Source organism: Vulpes lagopus, chromosome 21 (genome assembly GCF_018345385.1).
Source record: "Vulpes lagopus strain Blue_001 chromosome 21, ASM1834538v1, whole genome shotgun sequence".
Classification (NCBI taxonomy): domain Eukaryota; kingdom Metazoa; phylum Chordata; class Mammalia; order Carnivora; family Canidae; genus Vulpes; species Vulpes lagopus.
The window spans coordinates 13,657,353-13,674,952 of NC_054844.1; the positions used below are offsets into that span (position 1 = coordinate 13,657,353).

The 17,600-nt window shown below is 34.0% G+C and overlaps 1 protein-coding gene across 5 annotated transcripts in view; it reads left to right on the forward strand.

Moving 5' to 3' along the window:
* The window catches only part of LOC121479955 (activating transcription factor 7 interacting protein), a 110,060-nt gene that overhangs the window by 48,936 nt on the left and 43,524 nt on the right, over window positions 1-17,600 (forward strand). For 2 of the 5 annotated variants that reach the window (XM_041736107.1, XM_041736108.1), the window contains exons 2-5: window positions 111-209; window positions 4,613-6,141; window positions 14,327-14,410; window positions 15,970-16,115. In XM_041736107.1, coding sequence (XP_041592041.1) covers window positions 4,620-6,141; window positions 14,327-14,410; window positions 15,970-16,115 — 1,752 coding nt within the window. In that variant the 5' untranslated portion in view covers window positions 111-209; window positions 4,613-4,619. The remainder of the gene's footprint in view (window positions 1-110; window positions 210-4,612; window positions 6,142-14,326; window positions 14,411-15,969; window positions 16,116-17,600) is intronic. The other 3 variants (XM_041736106.1, XM_041736104.1, XM_041736105.1) reach the window with 2 other exon arrangements.

Genomic DNA, 17,600 nt, shown 5'->3' on the forward strand with positions numbered 1-17,600 from the left:
AGATATGGCAGACATTTTCTATATGAACTATATGATTATATGAATTATAGTCATATGAAAGCTTCATCATTTTAGTGTTGCAACCTAAAAAAGTAGTTTTTCTTTTGTAGAATAGTTTTGTGAATGGCATCTCAGTTCCAGATGACGTATTAAAATGATCCTTAGAAATGTATTGTTCCAGTAGTACAGCCATGGAGACTTGTTTGCAGGTAACATACCCTTTTCTAATGTGTATCTTTCCTAAATATACTGTCTTTATGCAAAATAGATTTTTAAAAAAGTTACTGCTGATTGGTTTGTACAGATATGGCTGAACTAGTTTGAACTGGTTGTTCATGCTACTTCCTTATGCTTTGTCTGTTTTTCATTTTACTTAGAACCCATAAAAGATGTGGTAAATGGCTGTAGTGTGCTCCCTTGTGGGTATAGATGGTAGTTATTTTGTAATTCTTTGTACAGTACTTTGTTATAACTGAATTGAATGGCGATTTGATTTAATTCGTAAAACCAGCTTGCTTGAATGATATTTATTTTTATTAAATGTTATTTCGTGGTGACGATTTTTTAAAGTCATGTTTGCATGTTAAATTATCTAACTTATCTACAAAATACCAGAAATATTTAAGAGAAATTTGTCTCAGATTCTCTAATTTATGTCTGAAAATATTCTTATACATAGACAATCATGATAATATTATTGAGTGTTCACTAGTTTCTAAGTGCTTAATGTATAGAATCTCATTTAATCATGACTATAACTTCTGTGGCAGGTACTGTTAGCAATATTCCCTCTCTAAGATAGCTGAACTAAAATTAGGAAACTTGCCTGGTGCCATATAGTAAATACATGGGAGAGCTGGAATTGAAATCCATATTTCTTTCTGCAGAATTTATGTTCTTAAAGGAGTTGCTAAAAATTATGAAAATAGACTTTTTTTTTTTTAAAGAGGAAATGCTTTCTATTAATGTACCTGTCAGTAACTGTCAACTTCCATATAACAGCTGAGCAATGGGACTATTATGAGATCAGAGGCCAAAAGAATTGCAGTTCAGTATTTAAAGTATTTAAAAGGTAGTCATACTCCTTATGCTATAAATTTAATTATTTCTATCTTTGGAGTCAGCAAGAAAAAGTGACTACAAAATTTGCATTGCATCTTCTTTGTAGAAAAATTTTCAGTGAGTATGAGTTTGGAATGGATGGTGGGTGGGAAAAAACTTGAAGTTTAAATGGTATACTATAATGAATAGCCCTTAAAATAGTGCCTATGATAATTTTGCATTGAAGTTTCTGTTCAATTGAAAGATAATTTTTCTGAATAGTTTTACTGAGTTCCATAATTAAAATACTAGGAAGACTAAGAAATATATTGTAAGTAATTAGCTTAAAGTGAGCAAATGAATGCAGATTGTACCACATTCTAGAAGTACTGTAACAAAGTGATAGGTTCTTAAGCTGTATTGGCCTCTAACAAATAGGCTAGGCTTTGTTTTATGCCTTTCAGCCAAAAAGAACAATGGAACACCAGAATCAGATGTGTAAATGAATGTGTTGGATTTATTATTTGTTGCAGTGAGGAAGAATGCTTATCATGGGGGAAACTGAGGCACATCAGTCAATAAGAGGATATTAGAAACAAGGCTATGGGTTTAATATAGTAGAGGAAGAATGCTTATCATGGGGGAAACTGAGGCACATCAGTCAATAAGAGGATATTAGAAACAAGGCTATGGGTTTAATATAGTAGAGATCGGGTTATTTGGGGGAGAGTTTGAAGAAATAGAGCTTTACTTTGGATTGGGGGCTATCAGAAAGTAGGAGCGATTCTATGCTTGGTTATCTCAATAAATCTTATCTGTAAGGGAGGACAGAAATAAAGCTGTACTGACTAAAAACAAAGTAGCCATGCTTATTTAGTCAGAGAGAGAGAGGTTTGATATTTTATAGGTTGCACATTGAACTTGTCTAATGTGAACATTGAGGTGATGTTATGTTCAAAAGGAGAACAACATGGCTTCAAGTCAATTTTGTAACAATGAGGTCTAGCTGTGAGCCTTAGATTAAGTTCCCAGATGTCAGAGGCTGCTTCTCCGAGCACCCCCCCACCCCCCGCAGCCAGAGCAAGTGTATGCAACCATCATTCCTACAGGCAAATATCCAGTGTGAAAGCAATATCCTTGCTTCCTGTATATCTGAGTGCATAAAAGACTTCCGTTTTATTCCATTATAGACTAGTGACGTTGTTTTCTCCAGGATGAAACCCTTGCATCTTTTGCTTGCCTTACTGCACTGGCTAGATATTAACATAGAAATGGTATTAGGGAATATCCTTGTCTTGGTTCTGATCTTGATTTACCATTAAGTATTATATCTGTAGTTTTCTTTTTGTAGATAACTTTATTACATTTGTTTTCTTCTATTAGTTTCCTGAGAGTTTTAATTATGAGTCAGTGTTGAATTTTGTCAAATGAATGTACTGTATCTTTAGATATGATCTTGTGTTTATTTTCATCCTCTGTTCTGTTTATGCAATGAATTTTGAATTCATTGCTTGAAATTTATTTATTTATTTATTTATTTATTTATTTACTTATTTACTTATTTACTTACTTATTTTACTTAAGTAGGGAATTTACTGTCTCATAGTTCTAGATGCTAAAAGTTTGAAATGAAGGCAATCCAGGGCCATGCAGGGATTAAGGAAGGACCTATTTCAGACCTGTCTCTTAGCTGTGACTTGGCGATAGCCAAACTCCAGTTTTTTCATGGCTCTCTGTGTGCATATCTATATCCAGATTTCCCCCTTTTTATAAGGATACCAATCATAGTGGATTAGGGCCTACCCTAATGACATTACTTTATCTTGTTTACCTTTGCAAAGACTCTGTCTAAATAAGATTACATTCTGAGACATTGTAATATGAAAATAATATGTTTTATCAGATGGACACCTTGGTTGGGCCTGAAAGAAAGCCATAATGCTTCATGACTCACTTATAATCTACATTGCTTCATTTTTTAAAAACTGAAACCAACCTTGTATTTTTTTTAATGAGCTTCACATAGTCATAAGATATGCCTTTTTAAAGGAACTTTTAAATAACATGTGAAAGAATAAATCACAAGAGAAATTAGAAAATATTTTAGCAGAGCAACAATGAAGATGTAACACATCAAAATATGCAATGCAGCTAAAGCAACATTAAAAGGGAAATTTATAGCTTTATGTGTATTGCAAAAGAGGAAATGTAGAAAATTAATCGTTAACGTTTAGCATGATGCAGAACTCCCAGACTTTTCCAGAGCAGCTGTACCATTTTATAATCCCACAAGCATTGTGTGAGGGTTCCAGTTTGTCTGTGTCTTTACCAATACTCATTATTCTATTTGATTATAGCCATTCTGGTGTATATGAAGTGTTATTTCATTGCAGTTTGATTTATATTTCTCTGATGACTAGTAATGTTGAGCATCTTTTCATTTTTTACTGTTTTATTAGCATTGGTTTATTGGCAATTGGTATATCTTTTAGAGAAATGTCTATTTAATTACTTTGTCTATTTAAAAAAAATTGAGAGAGCATGCACACACGTGCACGGGTCTGTGTTCCCTTGAGCAGAGGTGGGTGGGGAGAAGCAGAGGAAAGGGAAAGGGAGAGAACCTCAAGCAGACTTTTCATGTAGACTCCCTGCTTGATTCCACAACCCTGATATGACCTGAGTTGAAATTAAGAGTCAGATGCTTAATGACTGAGCCACCCAGGCACCCCAGTTACTTTGTCCATTTAGAAGTTGGGTTATTTTTGTTGTTATTCAGTTGTAATAGTATTTTATATTTTTTAGATGCAAGTCTCTTTGCATTATTTGCAAATATATGGTATGTGAATGTTTCCTGTTGAGAATTGTCTTAGCAATTTTTGGATGGTAATCTTTTGTAAATATATTTATAGTACTGTTAATTTAGACATGCCTGATTGCAAATGCCATCTTTCCTTAATTTTCCTTTCTTTTTTTCCTTATATGTATATCTCTTTCCCATTCCTCTACTGCTTTTGGTCTCTCATACTTTTATTTTTCTTTCTCCATCTACTTTTTTACTGCATTTACTTTTTTTATGCTTCTATATCCTCTAGATTCTGAATTCATTAGCTTACTGAGAAAACTAGAAACTAGTCACTTTTTCTCTTTCTTTCTTTCTTTCTTTTCTTTCTTTTCTTTCTTCTTTCTTTTTTAATGGGATGAATGGCCTTAATTGTTTGCAAAATGGGAAGTGGAGGAAGAGGGGACGTTATAGTTCCAGCTCCAAGAGTGGCTCTAAAGACTGACTCTTGCTGTCCTCCCAAAAAAGCTAGTTATTTTTATTTATTTATTTTTTTAGTACTTCATGATGATTGATCTTCTATGTATGGTTCATACCTGTCATCAATTTTACATTACATAAGTCCAATTAATATGAAAATTAACACATAGCAAGGATTATTATGCTTTCTATATGTCATTATTTCAAAATTACATTAAGGGCTACTTGCTTGTTAAGATCAGTTTGCAGTTCATCTATGATTAGGTGGCTTCTGTTTCAATTATTAAACTCTCTCTCTTTCTCTTTTTAAAGATTCAAAATGGATAGTATAGAAGAACCTCAGAAAAAAGTCTTTAAGGCTCGAAAAACAATGAGAGTGAGTGATCGTCAGCAACTGGAAGCAGTGTACAAGGTCAAAGAAGAACTGTTGAAAGCTGATGTTAAGCTGTTAAATGGCAACCATGAAAATGGAGATTTGGACCCAACCTCACCTTTGGAAAATATGGATTATATTAATGACAAAGAAGAGGTGAATGGCATTGAAGAGCTTTGTTTTGACCCTGAAAAAAGTAAATCAGAATGGAAAGAAACGTCCTGTACCTTAAATGTTAATGTAAAAAACAAGCAGGATGATGATTTAAAGCACGAACCTTTGTCTACTAATAATATAGCTCCTGAACTAGTTTGTAAACTGACTGCTGAACCAGCTTCTGATGAGCCAGCCTCTGTTGATCTGGCTATGGGAGATCCAGCGTCTGGAGATTCAACCCCTGAAGATCTGGCTTCTGAAGTATTAACCTTTGGTGATCCCACCTCTAGTGATCTTGCCTCTGGTGATCCCACCTCTGGCGATCCCCCCTCTGGTGATATCACCTCTGGTGAAATAGTCTCTGGTGAAACAGTTTCCAGTGAGCCATTCTCTGGTGAATTGGTGTCTGGTGAATCAGTCCCTGATGAATCAGTCTCTGGTGAACCGATCTCCAGTGATCCAGCCTCTGGTGATTCAGCCTCTGGTGATCTGTCCTCTGGAGCATTGGCCTCTGATGATCCACCCTCTGGTGATCTGGCTTCTGGTGATCTAGCCTCTGGTGATCCAACCTCTGGTGATCTGGCCTCTGATGAACCCACTTCAGATGAACTGACCTCTGATCCCACCTTTGAACCAGCTTCTGTACCAGTTTGTGAACCTGTTCCTGAAACTGACAGTACAGAGCTTAGTAGCAATAAAGGTGATGATTTTCTTGAAAAAAATGGGGATGATGAAAAGTTAGACCAAATTTTCTCATTGGATGAGAAAAATAAAGCTGATAGTAATATTGATGCTGATGAAGAAACCCTGGAAACAGATGATACAGTTATTTGTTCAGATCTACCTCCTGAAAATGAAAAGAAGGTAAAGGAAGATGCTGTCACAGAACCTGCTCTTAGAGAGGAGGCTATCTCCAGCAGTATGGAAATTGACCAAAGTGAGAAGAATGAAGAAGAAAATTCTGCAGACCTTGTAGAAACCATTAGTGAAAATATTATGAAAGATGACAAAAATGAAATTATCTTGGAAAATACAGATTCTATGGAGACAGATGAAATTATTCCTATTTTGGAAAAGCTTGCACCTGCTGAAGATGAACTTACTTGCTTTTCTAAAACTTCTCTCCTTCCAATTGATGAGACAAATCCAGATTTGGAAGAGAAGATGGAAGGTTCTTTTGGTTCACCATCTAAACAAGAAAGCAGTGAGAGTTTGCCAAAAGAAGCCTTTTTGGTCCTCTCTGATGAAGAGGATCTTTCTGGTGAAAAAGATGAGTCTGAAGTTATATCACAAAATGAAACATGCTCTCCAGGTTAGCATATTACTTAAGTTTTAAATATTTTGATTAGGTTTAATAAATTGCTTAATATAGCATTCTTATGAATTTTTAAATTTTTTTAGCTGCAGAGAAAGTTGAGAACGATGGTGACTAGAATGATCTCTTGATCTCTAAACTTCATAGATTCTTTTTTTTAGATTTTATTTATTCATGATATACATATATATATATAGAGAGAGAGGGGGGAGGCAGAGACACAGGCAGAGGGAGAAGCAGGCTCCATGCAGGGAGCCTGACATGGGACTTGATCCCAGGACTCCAGGATCAGGCCCTGGGCCAAAGGCAGGCACTAAACTGCTGAGCTACCCAGGGATCCCCAACATCATAGATTCTTAACAGAATTTAGATTTATACCCACTCTGTGAGCAATATTATGTGAATGGATAAGAAGGGAGGTAAAATAATAGGAAAATATGGCCCTTGACCTTAAGGGGCTTATAGTCTAGGATAGAGATAAGATGGACCAGCATAATACATGAGATAACAATTTCAAGTCAGTACATAATTGATCAAAGTTCTAACAGCTGTTCTTGCTATTACTTAGCAACCAAGCAATTTACAGTGTAAAAGCCTACTGGTTTAAATTATTTGCTTCAAGTGTAACATCACATTTTACAATTAATTTTTCTCGTGAAATATGATTCCTCTAATATTCCTTGTCTACAGAATGACAGAACCATTGCTAGAATCAGAAACCTTGATGACTGATAATCTATTTCATAAAGACTTCATCCATTTGCTTCCTCAGTCTTCTTGATTCTACTCAGATTCTACCCAATCTACTCTCTTCCTCCGCATCTTCTGAATGATTTCTCTGTAACTTAGTTCTGTTTTATTCGATTGTGTTCTTCTCTTTTGTTGGATCCCTATTACTTTGATTTAATTCCAAACCCTTTTATATAAAAGGCATATAAACTTCATAGTTGGTTCAAAAGCCTATCTTTCCAAGGAATGAGAAAAATTGTGTTTTGCTTTTGTGATCAAACTCAAACATGAAATCTATTTGAAATTTCCTCAACTCTTTTGAGAGTGGCATTAATACCTTTATGTTTTTATTGTATCACCAGACTCTTAGCCTTAGAACTCTGTGAGAAGAGTGAACTTGTAGCGTGAAACACAGCATTTGATTTCTAGTTTGTTCAGAAGAAATAAGAGACAGGCCTAGGAGACTCAGGGATGTTTTTCCCCCCAATATATCATTACCAGTTTTTGGAAGTAAAGATTTTTTCTTCTTAAAAGATGTCTTCATTTCCAAAGATCATTTATTCATTTATTAAAGCTTTATGGAGAGACAAACCAGGCTGTTCTTGGTTTTGGGGGTTTAAAGATAAAATTTAGTACTTGCCCTTAGAATGCAGACAAGAATTCAATCGCAGAACATTAAATACAAGGCTGTGAATACAGTAATAATGGTAAATTGGTATTCTGGGAGTTTAGAAAAGGGTAACTTTATAAAAACATAGATGCATTTAGGAAAGCACTTTCTTTTCACTATATGTATAATACAGAGTTTTAGTGAAGATAATCCCTCTTAATTGTAGCTTCATCCTACTTGCTTAGGCCAAAACTCTTGGAAGCATTATTTTTTTCTTGTGTTTCATATCTCATCAGTCTATCAGGAAATCTCATTGGCTCTGCCTTCAGAGTAGATTTAGAATTCAGTCTGTTTTATCATCTACTATCATCACACTTGCTCTGAGCCACCATCTTAAGGCTAAAATAATGCTTGTCTTATAATCAGTGCTCAGTAAATATTTGTGGAGTAAGTGAATAATCAATAATGTGAGAGAAGTGTATCATGGAGAACCTTGGTTACAATGCTAAAGCGTTCTGATAGTACTTGGGAGCCATTAGATGATTCCAGGCAGAGGAGAATGACATAATGAAGTTAGATTTTGGAAAGATAATAAGTAACCATATGTAAGATGACCTTAACTCATTCATTTAATAAGTATTTATAGAGAGAGTGGTATTGGGATAAGTACTTAGAAAACCTTTTAATACTCATAGCAAATTGCAGATTGTTATTTAATGAGTTTATACATTTTACCTTTATGCCAGGGTTTTGATATTAGAGACCATCCTTCCCACTCAATGCTGTTAAATGCCAAGAGATGACTATTAAGCCACCCATCCATGTTGCATACTTTGAAAATTCAAACTTGCATTTATTTTTGGTTACTTTTTTTTTTTTAATTTAAAAGATTATTTGAGAGAGAGAGAATAACGTGAGAGAGAAAGAGATTACAAGTGGGGTGTGGTGGAGGGGTAGTGGGAAAGGGAGCAGCAGACTCTGCTGAGCAAGGAGCCCAAGGCACAAGGCTGAATCTCAGGACTCCACAATCATGACCTGAGCTGAAGACAGATGCTTAAGCAACTGAGCCACCCAGGTGCCCCGGTTACTTTTAGACTTTTATCTTGATTGTATGCTAGTAGCAGAGTAAGTGTAGTGATAGATTTAATTTCTTAGCTGGTAACTAAACTTTTATTTCCTGCCCTACCCCGCCCCCTCCCAAGGAAGTTTTGTGTATAATGCATTGTGGTGTAGTTTCTTCATGGGTCTTAAAAGTGTACTCTGTTCTCTTTACACGGGAGTGGAATGTGTTACACTAGTCCCTTTTTATCAGTGATTTCAGTTTCTGCAGTTTGTTATCCACAGTCAACCCTGGTTTGAAAGCAGGTTATTCTTCTCTGACTTTTTCTTAGTAGTAGTAACTTTCTAGGTCAGTAGTAGCCTAATGGTGCATCACAATGCCTATGTCATTCATCTTACTTCATTTCATCACATGCACATTTTAACACTTCACATCATCATAAGATCTATGAATGTAGTACAATAAAATTTTGAGAGACCGTATTTATATAACTTATCGCAGTATACTTTTTATAATTATTGCATTATTCATCTGTGCCTAATTTATAAATTAAACTATATCGTAAGTATATATGTATAGGAAAAAACAGAGGCTTCAGTACTATCCATGGTTTCAGGCATCCACTAGGGTTCTTGGAACATAGTCCCTGCAGATAAGGGAGGACTATAGTACATGTGTACCTTCTGAGTTATTACTTATTACTTTCATAATTTTTTGGTGGGGTTTTTATTTATGTATTTGAGAGAGAGCTCAAAGGGGCTGAAGGGACAGAGGGAGAAGAAACAGACTTCCTGCTGAGCAGAGTCCAATGCGGGGCTTTATCCCAGGACCCCTAGTATTCTTGACTAATTTTTAATGTTTTCGGAGCACGGAATTATAAACTGAAGTACTGGGGACTACCTCTTCCCTATAGCTACTAACATTTATGTGCTGTACTAATAGGAAAACATAAACCTCTGTCATTTCAGGTACTTCTTTAGCCAATTTGTTTTAAATATAACAGTTATGATAGCTTCGAGCAGCAACAAGAAATAAAGATAACAGCAAATAAAAAAGCCATTTTAATTTTATAGTACTAAAAGAAAGACCTAAGAAAGAATTGCAGATAAACTGAGTAGGCCTAAAGATACTGTCATGTTGTTACATAGTACTGTATGATAACTGATACTCATTAGATGATTAAGATGATAATACATTTATTAAGAAGGCCAGGAAAATAAAGATACCTCTGGACAAGTTTAAACAGCAGTACAAGAGTTACATGCCTTAGTTTATCTTCCATTCACTTTCCATGCCGTGTATTCTTTCTCTAGCTTCTGTTCCATCTCATTCCTCTCTTTCATAGTCATTCTTCAAGGTCTGTTAATAGGCTAGCAGTGTTCTTTTCCTCCTACTTATTCTTCAATTTAATTGAATTTTGATTTTCATCTTGCCAGTCCCCCATCCTTATTCTCAGTGAAGTGACATTGATGTTCATATTGTTAAATCCAGGGATTTAAATCCAAAATTTTGTCTATTGTCTCACACTTGGATAGTCTCTTTTAATAGTCCCTCCCTCTTGAGACACTTCTTTAGCTTTTGGGCTACAGCATTCTCCATTTTTTCATCCTTCTTGGCCTTTCTCATTCTATTTCTTTCTTTCTTTCTTTCTTTCTTTCTTTCTTTCTTTCTTTCTTTCTTTCTTTCTTTCTCTTTTTCTTTCTTTCTTTCTCTTTTCTTTCTTTCTTTCTTTCTTCTTTCTTTTTCTTTCTTCTTTTCTTTCTTTTCTTTTTCTTTCTTTTCTTTATTTCCTTTTCTTCTTTCTTCAGATTTTATTTATTCATGAGAGGCCCAGAGAGACGTAGAGACATAAGCAGAGGGAGAAGCAGGCTCCCCCTTGGGAGCCTGATGTGGTACTCGATTCCAGAAGCCCGGGATCACAACATGAGCCAAAGGCAGATGCTCAACCACTGAACCATCCAGGCTTCCCTCTCATTCTATTTCTTAATAGAGAAATAGGAGAGAGAGCTCTTCCCCAACTACTTTTTAATTGCATAAACATTGCTATTCCTTAACATTGAAAATCTGTTTTAGATTAAGCTATACTTTACACTAAATTTTGATTACAGTTTCCCTCCAAATTTTATTTCAAATGAAAAATGTATCTGGTTGATTTGTTTTTCCCTATTCATTGGCTCTTTAAGATAAATATAAGTGCTTATGAGGGTAATTGCACAGGAATAGAATTTCATGGGGTTTGTCTGCTTTTTTTTTTTTTTTTTTGGTTTGTCTGTTTTTAGTTTAGGTTAGTAGTGATAGAATTACTGTGGTTTAGTTAATTAAAATTTATTGATAATTTATTGCCAATGTTCATTGTGTTCAGCTGAAGGTCTTTATTATCTCAATCCACTTACATTCATTTGTTTCTTATTGTATTTAACTTTTCTGTGGGAACCTCATATTCCTGTATATTGGTGTAGAAATTGCAGGTTTTTCTTTTCAGAGTTGAGGAAGATCAAAGAAGCAGATTTTGGAAAGGGAAGTATAGGAAGAACATCAGTTACAAATGACTATTGCTGCCCAAGTTAGATATGGGTATTTCAGGACAGAGACTTGGACTGTCTAGAAAAATTTAGGAGTAGATAGCATATAGACCTTAGTTGAAGTTGAATGACAAGATGAGATCACCTCAGGGAGTATAAATGGAGATAAGAATAGTTACAAGAACTGAGCTTTTGAAATTCCAGTGTTTAGAGGTTGGGAGATGAAGAAGAAGAACCAGCAAAGGAGACCAAGAAAGAGTAGCTCTTATATCAACTATACTTCAATAATAATAAAAACAAATGAGTATGTTAACCAAAAAGAAAAGGAAGAGCAGCTTTTCTGGTAGAAAGAAAAACAAGAAATTCTGATATCTTAGATGTCAAATAAAGAGGAAGTTGCAAGGAGGAAGGAATAATCAACCCAACTCTGTTTATGTATCAAATGCTACTGTTTGTTCCAGTAGGATGGAAGACAAATATTTAATAACCTGAAGATCCATTTGTGACCTTGACACGAGGTGGTGGAATTGAAAACCTAATTGAGATTGGGTTTCAGAGAGGATGGGAAGAAAATTGGAATTAGTAAAATATAACTTTCCCTCCCAAGTTGTGCTTTAAAAGGGTTCACAAAAATTCACTGAAGGAGATATTATTTGGAAGTTTGTATTGGTTAAATAAAACTTAAAAACATTTTTTATAAAAAGATTTTATTTATTTATTCATGAGAGACAGAGAGAGAGAGAGACAGAGGCAGAACTAGGCTCCATGCAGGGAGCCTGATGTGGGACTTGATCCCAGGACTCCAGGATCACGCCCTGGGCCAAAAGCAGGTGCTAAACCACCGAGCCACCCAGGCGTGCCAACTCAAAAAATTTTAATGCCACATTTTTCTGATATGTCTTGTAAGGTTGAAAATTTTTATACGTTTATTGACCATTTTTATTTCCTTATCTATAAATTGCCTGTTCATGTACTTTGTCCATTTTGCTAAAGTATATATTATCTTTAATTAATCCATAGGGATTTTTTGTTTTGTTTTAAATATTCTCAAAGAGTCAGTTTCAGACAGATTGACAAACCATAGCCTATAGGCTCTGTTTCTGTCAATAAATTATTTTTGCAATAAAACCATGCTCATGTGTTTACATATTACATATTGTTTATCACTGCTTCCTGCTACATGGACAGAGTTAAGTAGTTGCATCAGAGACCATATGGTCGGTCCACAAGACTGAAAATATTTATTTTTTCAGTGGAAGAATGGAAAAAGTACATTTTTTCCACCTTTATTTTATGAAGTCTTATTTAAGATAATGATTATCATATAGGTATTAAACATCTGCTTTGTCTCAGCTCTTTCCCAAAGTTTATAGGGTTACCAAAAATAAAAGATACAGTACCTGCTCTTAGTGAGCTTACTATTGTCTAGTCTAGCTGAAAGGGAAGAATGCCACACGTAGAACTATATATGAAAATGGTCTAATTTGCAATAAATCTGTACCTAGTACTATAGGAATTATAGCAGAAACTATGAATGAGGACAGATTCTAAAAAAAGACAGTCTTAACCTACGTATTTGGATGAGTTTCAGACATCTCTTGAAGTACTTGAGATTATGTAAAGATGTCTATGTACATGGGCCTTTGATTATTATTCTGGGTTAAAGCAGATCCACTCTCAGATTTTATAGAGGTTTTGTGAACAAAAAATTAAACATAGAGGCCTTGTTCCTTTCTGTAGAACCATTTTTCTTATCCCAAGTTCTTTCCACTAAATAAAACTCACATATAAATTTTAATTCTATTTTAAAATTCCAATAACTGTTTTAAAGTGTTGAAAATCTAGCCATTTCTTCCAAGCATATCTGGAAAATGGGAATTGGGTGATACGAGGTTGCTGAGAAAATGGAAGAAGTTCAAGCTAGGTTTGATCTATTTATAAGAGGAGAGGGAGCTAACATACACATAAAAGAGACCAAATTGGCAGGCCAGTTGCTCTGCTTTGTTATGGCTGATCTAGCTTGTAGTTACTCTGATTGGAGCCATAACTAATTATGTTTTTTGAGTGGAGCAATAATTTTTCAAATAAAAAGCAACCCAGTAATTCTATGTCTCTGGATACTCTGGGGACTAGGAAGCTCAGGAGTCACCATCCTCAGTATTCCAATCAAGAAGATTTGGAAAACTATATAGAAAAAATTGCTTTATAATTTGTTTGGACTCCACAAGGAAGCAAAAGAAATTTTCATTTCATTGAAACTGGAGTTGGAGGGATGAGATCCTAAAATATTTCTAATGAGTATAGTTAAATGGAAAGTTAATTTTATAATATTTATTTTATTTATTTCCATTTATTTTTAATACTTTATTTTAAAGTTTAAAAATAGTTTTAGTAGGGGTGCCTGGCTTTTAGAGAAGAAATGCCATTTCAGAATCTTTGTATAATGTTATATTCCTTGTGATGATGTATTTAATTTTGGTTGCAGAATATGATGAAACAGCATGCTTTATTGAAACCCCTGGGGAGCGAGCCAGTTGCAGTGGGGAAGTTGAACTTTTGTTATCTTTATAATAGCTTATCCATTTCTATTTTATGAACTATCTTACAACTATTAAAGTAACTTAGTGATTTAATGTGCCTGGTTAAAATGTTAGATGTTTTGAATTTGGCAGTACTTTGTAATTTTTTTTTTGAAATTATCACTGTAGTATTGCAGTTTTAATAGTTCAATATAATGGAATCTAAATGTTTTACAATAGATTTTAGTTATCTATTATTGACAGTAAACTACTAAGTAAGATTCTTTTAAAATTTATACTGTTAGTTTTTCCATGTTTAAGAGCTTTTTATGAATTTGTAAGCATTTTTTAAAAAAGATTTTATTTACGTATTTGACAGAGAGCCAGAGAGCACAAGCTGGGAGAATGGCAGAGGGAGAGGGAGAAACAGGCTCCTCACTGAGAAGGAAGTCCAATAACACAGGGCTTGATCCCAGAACACTGGGATCATGACCTGAATTGAAGGCAGATAGTTAACTGCCTGAGCCACCCAAATGTCCCTGTAATGTCATTTGAAAGTGGACTTGGTCATTCATTTCTGCCAATCCATGCCATGCTCCCTTTTTAGTCCTAAAATTTCATATTTTGAGACTGATTTTGTAGAAGTTTATTGACTGGATAGATAACACTAAAATTATAAATTAGAATGAGCTGCTGTGAATTCTAATGGAAGTAAGATTTCCTTTTCCATTTTTTGTTATAGCAGAAGTAGAAACTAATGAAAAGGACAGCAAACCTGAGGAAGAAGAGCAAGTAATAAATGAAGATGAAAGACCTTCTGAGAAAAGTAAGCATGTACAAAAAACCTGAACTAGTTTAGAAAAATAGTAATTCATTGTTTCTTTTTTTAAGGCTGTGGAATATATTTCCTTCCCATTTAAAAAGTTTGTGGTTTTAGTAAACATAATTAAATAATTTTGTTGATTGCTAACCCAAGGATTTTTAAAAGTATTATTTCATATACTTTAGTATTTTATTTTTTTATACTTTCATTATTCTATAAGAAAGATGTTTAATATTTAATAAGGTACTACCTTAATGTATTGAGGTAGATTGTTTTAGATTTATGTTTAGAGTGTGAGACTATAAAAATTTTGTCGGGGGTGATAGAAGTCAATGACAATCCGTGTCTGTCTCCTTAAGTTTCCTAAGTTTCACAGGAAGGAGGACTTGATGGGACTGGGTGTCGTTATGTTTATAAGATTATCATTGGACTAGAAGTCAGTAAACCTAGGTTCTGTGTCTCCTTGTCATTCTGGTTTCCATGTCTGACTATATAAGTTATGATTGTAAGAGAAGTTCTAGAGTAGAACTGGATTTAAAAGTAAGCATATAGATACATGGATATAGAGAAAAGCGAAGAGGGATACTTATGGTCACATAAAGGATGTTTCCCTTTAATAAGTAGAGATTTTAGTATTTTTACTTTTTATATATTGGAAAAAAACAGATGAAATTTACTTATGATCTCTTGAATGTTATCAGTATTTGAAATATAAATTTTCTAAGTGAAGATCTTTGAATATCTTTACCAAATTTACTTTTATAATGATAGAAATTTTATTATTTTTATTTACTTGGAATTCATTATGATATGTTAAAAATAACTAGCCTTGAGTGCCTGGGTGGCTCAGTTAAGTGTTTGACTTGTGATTTTGGCTCTAGTCAAATTCTGAGAGTCTTAATTTGAGGGTCCTGGGATTCAGCCCTGTGTTGGCTCCCTGCTCAGCAGGGAGTCGGCTTGAAATTCTCTTCTCTCCCTCTGCCCCTCCCCCTTTGCAAGTATATGAGTTTTTTTCTCTCTCTCAAATAAATAAATCTTCAAAAAGAAAAAAGAATAACTAGTCTTATGTTATTTTCCTAAGGCTAATAATTAAGAATTTTTTTTCTAAATTTACTGAGAAAAAAATGTATTGAAGAGGAAGAATTAAATAATTAAATCTTTGTACAGTTAGAAATCTATGACATGAGAATGAGTATTATATTTTATCAGAGGACTCATGTTCACTATTTAGCTAAGGGAATGAATATGAGATTATTTCTTCTAATCTCATATTGATATTTTAGGTGATTCTCCATCTTCATATACTTCCAAGGAAAGAATGTTTTATGTTTATGTTATACATTGCTTAGTCATGAGGGAGTTCTTGTGTAGCATATTGAAAATCATTTCAAGTTCAGAGTTTAAAAGTTACCTATCCACTTTTCTAATTTCAAAAATAATTCATAAAATAACTGATTGAAATAGTATTATGATAGTTAGAAATAATATTTTGTTGAGAACAGAAAAGAGGCATTAGGGTCTATAATGCAAACCTGACTAATCATTATACTTTTTGTTCTGAGGTGAATTTTCTAGAAGAAAACGTTCTAAATCAGAGGACATGGACAATGTACAGTCTAAACGTCGTCGATATATGGAAGAAGAATATGAAGCAGAATTTCAAGTGAAGATTACAGCTAAAGGAGATATTAATCAGAAGCTACAAAAGGTATTACAGGTTATAAGTTAAAAACCATATTAAATAAAAAGCATGACTGTTTTTATTCTTTTAGGTTTTTGACATTATTCTGTATTTTACTGACATATTTAGGTTTTTCATAGAACTTGAAGAAAGTGGTTGATCTTATTATTCTTAATTTAATTTTAAAAACTTTCTGATTCTTAAAGAGTTCATATTTTTTTCTTTTATATTGACCTTTATTTTTTAAAAAGATTTTATTTATTTATTCGTGAGAGACACACAGAGACAGAGAGAGGCAGAGACACAGGCAGAGGGAGAAGCAGGCTTCATGCAGAGAGCCTGACATGGGACTTGATCCCAGGTCTCCAGGATCACGCCCCGGGCCGAAGGCAGGCGCTAAACCGCTGAGCCACCCAGGGATCCCCTATATGGAACTTTAGTGGAAATATTAGAGTCTTATATTTTAACCTTCTTCATAATCTTTTTTACTTAATCTTTATTATAAGCTGATTTCATGGTTGTAAGATCCTACTTTGTAAATCTTTGTTATGTTCTTTAGGCTCACTGTTAAAAAAAAGTAGAGACAGGGCTTTAGAATGACTAGGGAAAGGAAGAATTTAAAATACAGACTTTGAAAACATCTGCCTATATCTATTAGACTAGAGTTAGATAGAAATTTAAAAAAATATATATACATATATATTTTTTTTCCAGAATGTGTTAACAGGTGTTTATGACAAATGCTCTTTAAGAGGAATATGAAAGTTGAGTGAAATTAATTTTTTACAGTCTTACAGATTTAATGATAAAATTATAAATAACAGGTTTTAGACCAGTGTCTTTCTTCCACTAACATACAGTATACTCACATGAGAGAAAGGCAATTAATTTGTGAGGCAATAAAAAGGTGCTGTTTTTCTTTAAAAGTTTGCTTTTAAAGTTTGTCATGTGGAAGTAACAGTGCTTATTTAGTCCTTTTTAAAAAGATTTTAATTTTATTTATTTGTTATAGATCCATAAGATAATGTAAATTGTAAGGTATTTAAAAATATTTTATAGAAATTTCATAGTGCAGTGATATTCTTAGTGTCTCACCAAAATATCTGCAACAGATTAGAAATTTTAAAAACTGGTCCTTTAACTGACCTCCTTTGAATCACAGTAGAAGGTGTTAGAAATAAATATTAAAACTTCAATTTAAAATTATTTATAAAATTTCACCTTCTGGAAATTATAATCTCACCCTCTGGAAATAAAAAGATTTTATTTATTTATTTGACAGAGAGTGAGAGAGTATAAGCAGGGGGAGCAGCAGGCAGAGGGCAAGGAAGAAGCAGGCTTCCTGCTGATCAGGGAACCTGATGGGGGCTTGATCCTAGGACCCTGGGATCAGGATCTTGCTGTAAGGCAGACGCTTAACTGATACTGAGCCACCCAGGTCCCTGGAAATTTTGTTTTTATGTAATTCTATCATAGTAGATATATATGTAGAAGTAGAGGCTTTCAGCAGAT